General features: G+C 41.8%; 1 protein-coding gene across 1 annotated transcript; it reads right to left on the reverse strand.

Moving 5' to 3' along the window:
• Positions 1-7,652: 7,652 nt before the first annotated feature.
• si:dkey-251i10.3 (U3 small nucleolar RNA-associated protein 14 homolog A) lies at positions 7,653-10,870 on the reverse strand. Its single transcript, XM_004571957.4, has one exon. It carries the CDS (start codon positions 10,265-10,267, stop codon positions 8,012-8,014), a length of 2,256 nt encoding a protein of 751 aa, XP_004572014.1. The 5' UTR covers positions 10,268-10,870; the 3' UTR covers positions 7,653-8,011.
• Positions 10,871-10,888: the final 18 nt, after the last annotated feature.

A 10,888-nucleotide genomic window follows, 5' to 3' on the forward strand; every position in this document is an offset into this window, starting at 1 on the left:
ATATTCAAAGGATGGTTTAAATGAAAACATTTAAGTTACACAACATGCACACTAATGATTTTTAAAACTCAGCTAATTGCCTCAAAGACAGACAATCGTCTGAGACGTCTTGGAGGGAGGTTCAGAAGGTGAGAGGGGTGTACAACGTCTCCAGACCCATAATGCATCTAACCAGCTCCTGGAAGACACTAGTCAAGTGCACCATGAGAAAAACACAATCTGAACCAAATGTGCTTCAATCCATTTGCAGTCCTTTTATAGAAAAAATGTCTCACCATGCTTAAGCACTTTTCTCCATTGCCACAGGCGCTATGAGCATAAAAGACCTGCTCCAGTCACATGCAATATGGCCCAGAGTCTCAGCCTCTTATGTGGCATTAATTCCAGTTTCTGCCCCTCATTTGCCTTGAAGTTCCACATTGGTGTAGCCTCAAGCTCAGGATTGACACCTATCCCCACTCCCCCACATGTCCTCCATCTCAACGAGCATTTCAAGAGCCCACTCAGTGGACAGCTGATTTGCCACCTGACCAAGTGCCACTAATGTCTTCTCCTATGTTTTCACATGAATTACACCACACCATGATCTCATCATGTGCAATTAACCTCCATTAATCACTACTGAGATCTCAGCCCTTTCTTACAAGAAACAAAGAGCATTATGTAGGATGAAGGATAGTTAAAAAGTTGAAAAAAGTATTCATTTCTTTAAGTATACTGCAAAAAAATTTATCTGCGAAAATCTGACTGTAACAAAATCAAATCAGTATTAGCAACAAAAATCCAAATGTGTCTTTACACGAATACATTAAGCGCGGATTGAATCTATATTTGTTCTAAACACACGCATTTCCTTTAACAAGCTGCAGCACGTAAGCCAGGTTAATCTTCTTAGATTCATTCACACATTAAACTGATCGAACTGAAAAATCCCACCGAAACAGGCACAACATCGCAGGAATTTACTGGAAAACACAAAACAAGCATGGCCACCTCGGCTGGTAAGAATCACGAGTGATGCTTGCTGCTTTACACTTTGTTAAAAAATGTGAGGAGGTGCTGCTTGCCCGGCAGTTTTATGGAAGACCAAACTAAATAGAAATGATCCTCTTCAACTTCCACCAACTATGTTATTGAATATTAAAAGGTAAACAGTCACACTACTATGTTTACTGCTGCCTTAAGTTGTGAAATAACCGGATGTGATGGTTTATTACAGTAATATGTAACTGTGAAATATACATTTTAGAAATATAAAATATAAATAAATAAACAGATAAATAGCTGGTTTCATTTGAAGATACATTTGTAAGTGATAAATGAAACTGATCACACACTCCAGTGAACAAATATATATATATATTATTATTATTGTGTATAAAAACAGCCGTGACTCCTAAACATTAATGCTGTACTACTGAAGGTCTCATTATTATACTTAAATACACGCAAAGACATAAATGTGAGTTACAGCTAATATTTCTCTGTTATTTCTTTAAAACACTCCTAAAGATCAAAAGCAGCAATTTCTTAGTCGAGCCCTGAATACGTTCTCAGTTTGCTGAAGCAACAGTACAGCTCTAAAAAGTCTCAGATAATAATAATAATAATAATAACAATAATAATAATAATTATTATTATTATTATTATTATTATTATTATATTATTATTATTATTATTATTATTATTATTATTATATTATTATTATTATTATTTAGACCATTTTTATGTAAATTTAAAACAATGCTTTTTCAAAGCAGGACAACACATCTTTATTTATTTACTTCATACTTTGTACAATATTGAGTGAAACTGAGTTAAAAGTACTTACATTGTGTGTGTGCTTACCATCAGGTCATGACACATATCAGGTTTGCAGTCACCATTAGAAGTACTAGAATCCATTCATTGCTTATCTTTTGATAATATTATATTGCATTATTATTCACAATGATACAAATACAATTAGAATTGACTTCTGTCTGATATCTTCAATCCTCAGAAAACCCTCAGGCCTACAGAGTGTGCTCCTCACATGGCTGCAGCGCACTGTTCTTTAGCCCATGCTGCTACACTGATCTTTATGTGTGTTTTTTATCCACTAAGATGACTCAGCAGGTTCTGTGCTGGACTATCGGAGAGTCCTAAGGGACACTCACTTAACTCTAATAATTAGATTGATAAAGGGAAGTAAGAGGAGGATATAGGGAGCTTTAAATTAGCTGTCAAGAGCTACTTGGAGGCCCCGTTACACAGCCGAACAGGCAGGATACAATTCATCATCCTGCCTGTGCCGAGCGCTGAGGACCTTTTCATGATTAGTCCTCTGTCGGCTCATTCACTTTAAATGTGAGTGATCGTGTGTGTGGTGTTGATTGTGGATGGTGATGGAGAGGTGGGGCTGGGCCTTGATCATAACAGTCATCCCCATTGGACCATTGCAAGTCCCATCTCAAAAATAATAGGCCTTGTGACCTCTCTGTTGTCTAGAATTAACCTCTAACCCCCTCCCTGTCTGTGCCATCTGCCAATCCCAGGACAGCCGTCATGAAAAGGGAGAGGCTGTTTGGCGAGCGTGTTCACCAACTGCACGTGTGAAGGATTCAAATGGGAAACAAGAAAATGGCCTCTGCTCTAGTTTTCAGAGTATATACGTCACAAGTTTGGGGACACAATAAAGAATGAACAACAAAAATTCTTGCATGTTCAGTGTGAGTTTATTTAGTCCGAGAGAGATTAAACATGTACAAAACTGTGATTTTTTTTTTAACATCAGGGAAAATATTTCAAAATTTAAAAAACAAAACAAAAAAGAGTTATGGCTAGACAATACATATACAATGTGCATGCTGTTCAGGGTTTGGTTTCTGTGCTTGGCATGATTCTGAATGTGCATTACCTTAGCTCTGTATGGTGGAGAAATACTCAGCTCTGGGAAGAAGAAATCACTGCTACCTCCCCGGTTCACGTAGTCTGACATTTACCAACAATGAAACATCTAATGAGCAAACAACAGTGTAAAAAATCCAAAATCACAGAGTTAAATGATCCCTAATGGATGGAGCTGACACCTGTACATGATGACATTTATATGGCTGAGAATCACATCAGGAGCAAATGAGACACAGAACAAGGAGCTTTTCTGTTCCTGCAGCAGCAGGCAGAGAAATCTTCAATGTCCATCCAATGGAACCAGAGCCCTGATTTGTGGTGCATCATTGTCTGTGCACATTCTTGGAACTATGAGGAGGAAATGCTAATGTCCTGTTGCTGGCGGCACCATGAAAGCAATGCCAGCATGTGTGTGGCATACTGAATGATAATGACAAAGTGTACCATATCCCCCGTGAGCAAGCCTGCAGAACAATGATTACAGATTGGCCAGTGTGTCCTTAGGATCACAAGGGAGCCTGGTTCTAATGCTAATCAGTGCTGCTGCCCGCTGAAACATATCTGTGCTTGCAGGACATGAGGAAATAAGCTGGAATATCCAGCTTAGACTATAATTTTACCATGGCGCTGTTTATTTTTTATATTTTAACCCACAGGAATTTACAAAGGCAGGTTTAACCTATTGCACCACCTGCTGGTCTCAAGTTGGTAAATAGTGATACAAGACTATTTTTGTTCTTCAAGCAATTATCCACCACGTTGCGTTAAACATTGATGTATGAGCTTCGCTGCATTCTTCATTATTCAATTTATTTCACAGGGTCTGTTAAAAACGCCTCATCTCCTTCTTGTTAGGGGGGAACGAGCTAATCCAGCCTAAGGAGGGATTCACCTGCTGGTTCGGGTTTTACCAGTCTCCCTATGCCATTCACCTCCATCAGCTAACCTGCAACCCCTCCACGCCACCACCACAACCAACGGCCCTCTTGGAATATACTCTATTTTCATTCTAGGGAGCGAAACAAGAAGGAGAGCTGAGGCACAGCAATGCTCAGCTGCACACTCAATGTAGCTTAATGGAAGGGAGGAGAGTCTGAGTTGAGGCTGTCTCTGATTGGCTGGCCCCGAGATGTGCAGCTTCTCCGCAGCACAACCTGTCACAGTTAATCAGGACCCATCTCTTAACAGCCAGCCGGGGCTATTGAAGAGGTGAGCCTATTTCTATTCAGGACGAAACAGATGATAAATCATTTGTACATAATTAGTGCTCAGCAAGGTTATAACTGACACGTATTTTCATCTTAATTAGGAGGGAAATTTGTTCCATTAATTTAATTTGGTGCGCATGGGTGCCTCTGCACCTAACTAAGTTAATCTTACACCTGTCAGGGTGGGAATGGAGTTGGGCTTTAGATTACAGGGAAATGGGAAAGAGTGCTCTATCAGATTGTTTCATGCTGCTGTATCATGAGGTAAACTCAAACTGCAGCTGCACATCTCCTGCTAAAAGCAGGACAAAGCCACACGCAGTCTGAGGCACTCAGCAGTAATTAGTCTTATCTAAGAAAGCCCTTTTTTTCTGTAACATTTCACAGCCATCCCACCACCCTGCAAAAGACAATAAGCTGGCATTGCATCGTCAGTGCTCGGTCTGATAGGCATACACACTTCTTCGTCCCTGAACAAATATTTAAGCAGATCTCACAAATTGGTGCTATGGAGAAAATCACATTCCATCATGGGACCCGTTTCCATTCAAAAGCCCACATCTCTGATTTACAGCCACAGGAGCTTTCAGTAAGTCCAAGGCCTGGGTCTCTTTTCATCGCTGGAAGCTGTATGAAGCTGTAGTAATTGCCCCAAAGAAGTGGCTCAATAAAGAGGGAGCTGGAGAATGACTGATTTAGTAACTATAAGGTTTCTAATCGAGTTCTTCATCGCCTCGCCGACACACAAGCTGACAACATTACCTGAACTGATGCACAGTCCATTACAGAGTGCTCCGCTTTAATCGAATGTCTATCATAAAAATACAGAGATGTCGGGTGCCAGCGCATGCACTCTCACCCATGTGTGAAGGTGTAACCAAACTGTAATGGCTTTTCTTTTAGATATACCACTGCATGGCCTTACAAATGAATATTAGCAGGGAAAGAGAGTGCGAAGAAATGAGCTTCTAACTTGTAAAAATGCTGCTATTGGACGCTCTTCTTTCAGACAGGAGAAATAAGCAAACTCACTGACTGAATGAAATGGGACCAGGCAAGTGCAGTCAGATGCCTGTGGAAGTAAATCATTCAGATGGTTGCAGTACAAATCCATCATACGATAGGATGCTACAGCTAAGCTTTCGGTGTTTGAGATTATCCTTAAAATTACAGGCGCAGAGGTCGACATCATTTTGTGTAATTGCAAAACCACTGATTTAAAATTAACTAGGTTAAAATTTGGACTTTAAATTTCTTCAGTTGAGGCAGTGAAGAAACTCCAAACCTGTTACTGAGACCAAACTGTGTGATTCACACCGTGACTTAAGTTGTCTTGTATTTTAATTTTATGCTGCACGCGGCTTCATTACTTGTAGTCCACGCCTTTACTTATTCTTACATTTCATGAAGAACATCACAGTCCATCCATCCTTTTCAGGGTCGCGGGGGGCTATCCCAGCTGTGTTAGGGCGAGAGGCGAGCTACACCCTGGACAGGTCGCAGGGCTGTTTAAGAATTAATATACTTATTTTAAAAAAACAGGAAATAAGGGAGCAGCTGAAAGAACCAGGGACGAGCTGATTTTTCCTTCATGTAAAATGTCCCCATCAGTCAAATTTGAGGACATATCTGAGAGTCTGCATGATTATATTATCTAAGTATAATAAATTTAAAGTGTGAAACTGCCGATGAAGCTGATCAGTCTTCGGGCATGTTTGTGGTTTCGTTTTCCTCTCAGTGGGCTCAACATTTAACCCAAAGAATTATTTACAAGTGAGCTCAAATATACACAGGTGTCCTTCCCTGGTTCAGTGAAGAAAACTTCATTTACATCAGGTCACTTATAAATTCAGTTGGATTTTTATTGTTGTGACCATTTACTAGAATTATAATTTTAAAAAAAAAGAAATATCCTGAGTGTGTGAAGTTTTGACTGGTACTGAAAGAGTGTGTGTGAAAATTCCCACTTTGTGTTACATTAACAAACATGAGATGAAGACAGCAGTTCAAAGACACTCCCTCCTTTGTTGATGATGACCTAACATACTGAAACTTCCTGCTGTTAACCTCGGGTGAAACATTACGATAAAGCACACAATGTGTGATTACAAACATTTTGTAGGAGCAGTGAACCCTTGTGTACAATAGATGGCAGCATTCCCACACAGACCAGGACAGCCAACTGCCCCCACAGCGCAGCCCGATCTCCTACTGCAGGGCTCAGGATCAGCTCTTTTAATTCGTCTCCCATTTGTACCTGTCATATGAAATACTAAAGCACCTGTGGGCTGTGTGCACTCTGCTTTAACAACACTTGAATTTCCCAAAGGAATAAAAGCTACACTACATTTAGACTGAATACTGTAACCATACGAGATGTCAGGATAATATTCTGTTAGTAAATACTTTAAAGAAGCGCCATAAATAGACTTTCAACATTTCTAATTCTTTTGTCGTATGCTACTTCCTTCTTCCACTGACTACATTTAAGAGGAAAAATGGATCTTTGAACTACAAACGACCCTGTAAACTCATAAGGTTTTATATAAAAGTCCAGCAGCTACAACATGGATTACATTGTTGCCTCAATACTAGTAATCTAACGATGTGTACACAGACCCCTTAACTAGGTTTACCTGCTAATACTTACTATTTATGTAGGATTTACTACGCAGCTCTTTCACTTGAGTATTTTTACAGTTGCTTTGATACTTTTACTTGAATACTTGCTGTGTTTCAATGCACAAAGCTGCAACACTCCTGTGTATGTTTAAATGAATTCTTAATGTATGAACATCTTTTGTATGTTACTACTCTAGATGTTTAAGACTGAGCTTATCTTAATAGCTTAAAGAGCAATGCGATGTGCTCATGATGTTTATAGTGACACGACACATTAACTCTTAATGTAATGTACAGCCCTATTTTCAGCCCAACTTCTAATTATCTTAAAAATCAACAAATCGAACATCTTTTCATGGGACTTAATATAATCAGAACAAAAGCTAAAGTTCACACACAAACGTAGTGGAGTCAGTACAGACCATCCGCTTCGAGTGAAGTCAGTGGAAATATAAAGTAACATAAATTGTATATGTTTCAGTATTTATTTACCTTTTTCTTGAGTACTTAAATGCGTATGATAATGATTATAATTATATTCATTTCCCTTTGGGATCAATAAAGTCATACTTACTGTATGCAGTTACATTAACTGGTGAGTATAACACACAATAACCTGGGAATATGCTGCAATATACAAAGATTTGTCTCCATTAGAGAAAAATCACAAACCACATTTCAACACATTCGAAACGTTTCACAGCCTCGTGTAAGAGAAGCAGGAAACACATGTTGGCAGCAACAATGTGCAGACTCTGAATCTGCAAACACTTCATCTCATGTGAAAAACCTTTAGAGCCCAGCCTGTGTGTTGTACCACAGGTATCGCCTTTTCCAGTAAAGATTAGACATTATAGCACACATGACATAGTGGTGATAAAAGATTGATTCAATACAAACTGGCAGGAAAAATAACAAAAAACACCAACAGTCAGTATAAGAGTGTAATTAAAAAGCACATTTTCTCCAAGAAGTTACAAAGCAGACATCTCGACATTCTGAGATATTTGTTTTCTACAGTGTCTCACAGTTTGGGCTCCAACTACAGGGTGAAACAGCACAAGTTCAACTCCAGTAAGAATTATTTCAGGGGTTCTCAACAAATATAACATTTAAAAGATCTCATCACCATTTGATCAGATCAGCCCCTGAAACATAAAACAAAATTATTAATGATATTTAGTCACTTCAAATATTCTGACATTACAGATCAATTCCACTGCAGCAGGGAAAGAAATGTTGTGAAGCGATGTTTTAATAATGTCCACAAAACAGCTTCTTTTAAGCTCTTAAGGTTTTCTTTTCACACTACTGCTGGTTCCTGCAGACGCTCCGTTCTTGTCCTTCACTAGCTCCTCCCGAGTCATGGGCTCGATGATGGCGCCCAGCTTGGTGACGACCTTGGGCTTGGTGACCTTTTTGACAGTGCGCTCTGTGTTCCAGGTGCGGCCAAGCGCAGAGCGGATGGTGTTCTCAAAGACTGAGGGGCTCTCAAAGGGAAAGGGCAGCGCGTTGACCTGGTGGAGCCTGATGGAGCTGCTCCTCTTCTCAGAGATAATGACACCTGGTAGATGCTGGTCTTTCCTGGGTGTGGGTGGGGTCATCTTTCTCCTGAACTTCCTGCGTTTTCTGCATGATGGCTGCAGTCCTCCCCCTCCCCACTCACCCCACCCAGGTAGTGTCAGGTCTACTGCTTTAGGCTTCCCTGCATCCTCTTGCTTCCTCTTTTCCTTCAGAAAGTCAGAGATGATGTCATCTCCAGCGAAGGCCTCTTTAATGAGCCCCCTCTGGTCCAGCTTTTCCTCCGAGTCCTCTGCATCCTCGATGGTGGGAGCAAAGGGAACCTGCAGGACCTGTGCGCCCTTGGTGAGAACTTGTTTCAGCTCAATCCCTTTCCTCCTCTTCCTGCTTTTGCCCGTCTTTTGTGTGTTTTCTGTGGCTGGAGGATGCTGCGGAACAACAGGTCCTTTATCTGTGGCTTCCTCCTCCTCTGCCTCCTTGCCCTGTGTGAGAAGCTCTTCATCCTCTTGACACCTGATTTTGAGCTCCTTTTCCAGCTCAGCTGCTGTGTCAGCCTCTCCACAGCCCTCTGCTAATCCTTTGAAAAGGCTTGTGAACTCTGAAAGCTCTTCTTCCTCTTTGTCAGAAGCATCTTTGTTTTCCTCCTCCTCCTCTTCCTCCTCCATAAGCATTACAGGTGCGTCAGCTTCCTGAGCTTGACGCCGTTTCCTCCTGTTATCAAATTCTCTGAGTAGCACCTCTTCTTCTGTCTCCTCCACCTCCTCTTCCTCAGCTACATTTTCCTCAGCTCTAATAGTCACAGCATTACTTGTCTCCTTCTCCACACAGTCTTGAGAGAGCTTTCCAGTCATCCAAGGATTTGAAAAATCCAGTCCTTGCTCTGCATCATTCACAAAGTCAGGCACCACGTCTGCGTTACCTTCTTCCTCCATTGTCTCCTCCTCTTCCTTGTTCAGTGAGGTCACCAACTTCTGGGTCAGGTCTTTGTTCACTTCCAGCTGCTGCTGAATAGCTTTGCGGGCACCTTCATCATATTTTGCCATGATGGCCTTGGACCTGGCCCACTTACTGCTGTTCTGGTGCTTCAGTGACATCCTCTCCTGCATCCTCGCCATCTCCATCTTATTGAGCTCCTCCAGCGCAGCAGCCGGGTCTCTCTTCACCATCTCATCAAACTGCTTCTGGAAATCCTTGGATTTGGCCTTGTTCAGCACTTTGTGGTATTTCTTGCTCTTGATCTTCCTTTGCCTCCTCGCCTTGGCCTCGTAGTAGGACTGAAGAGCCCGGGCCTTCTGCAGCTCTGCACGACGTACCTTAGCTTCCTCCAGGCTCATCGCTTTCATGGAGGCCTCCTCAGTGGGAGTAAGAATGGGGTCGTTAATAGGCTGCTTGTTGGCAGACAGGAGAGTGAAGACTTCTTGCTCAAGCGGAGTCTGAGCCTTCCAGTCCATCACCACCCTCTCAATGGGCTTGGGGCCTGAATGCTCCTGATTGAGAGGGAAGACCAGCTGCTCAGCCCTCTCATTCTGTCTGATGACACTCTTCCAGTGGCTCACCTCTTTGGAAACCTTCTGAAAAGCCAAATCTCTCCTTATCCTCTCGCTCTCCTGCTTGCTTAGCGGGCACTCTATGGTCTTTCTGCTTTGCTCCAAATTCTTCAGCCGCTTCTTGCTCTTGCCTGAGAGTCCAGGAGTTGTCTTCATGGACCCTATCAAGTCCGACAAATCGACTTTGTCGCCCTCGCCCTCTGCGTTGACCGTAAATTCGGACATATGCACGGCCGCCTCGGACCTCTCCCCCAGAGTTTTCTTCCTCTTACCACTGAGAGTGCCGATAGCCTCCAGCAACTTTTGGCGTTTTCGTTCATCGTACCCGTCTTCGTCCTCAACAGTAACATCATCATCAGTCGCATCCTCCTCCTTTTCGTCGTCGTAAATCACGTCTGGATGCCCCTCGTTGCTCTGCTCCGCACCTCCGGAGCGTGTTTTCTTTTTACTCGCTTTCTTTTTCGAAACTTTAGCCATGCTGAAGCAACAACTGCCGGAGCTCAATGCACTAAACTGGGACGACTGCGTGCCCCACGTGTGCCGTAAAACAACCCGTTGTCGTGAAACTTGCGACAATGTTGTTCACTGTCGCAAAATATGCTGGGGTTTGTTTTTTGGGGGGGTCCCACTTCACACTGTACATTATCATTTTATCAATAATATCATCTTAAATAACGAGATGAAAATGTTCCTGTCGATGATGCGGAGACATGTTTAAGAATTCATAATTATTCTATGAACGTTACGTAATAAACACTAACCAGCTTCAGAGTGTATACTAAATGTTTGACCCACATTTGATAATACTCTTGTGTTTTTATTCTTTTATTAGCCATGGCTCCTTCTTGGTCGAAAGCATCTTCTAATACAGTTATCATTTCTCTTTGTACCTTGTGGTTGTGAAAATATAATAGTTTGGACATACTGTCACATTATCAAACAATAAGCTCCTGAAGAATCTTTTTGTTGTTGTTGCAAAACTGATTATCTGTTCATCCAGAGGCACCTTTATGTCCGTTTGCTGTTTCAGGTCAGTGCTGTGTCCCCATCTGCTGCTCACACTCAGAACCACTCGGTCGTTGTTATACAACATACATT

The sequence above is a fragment of the Maylandia zebra genome, linkage group LG16 (genome assembly GCF_041146795.1).
Source record: "Maylandia zebra isolate NMK-2024a linkage group LG16, Mzebra_GT3a, whole genome shotgun sequence".
In the NCBI taxonomy this organism is placed as follows: domain Eukaryota; kingdom Metazoa; phylum Chordata; class Actinopteri; order Cichliformes; family Cichlidae; genus Maylandia; species Maylandia zebra.

Excerpts from the sequence above, each read along its gene's own strand:
- si:dkey-251i10.3 (XM_004571957.4), bottom strand. The coding sequence starts at position 10,267 with ATGGCTAAAGTTTCGAAAAAGAAAGCGAGTAAAAAGAAAACACGCTCC.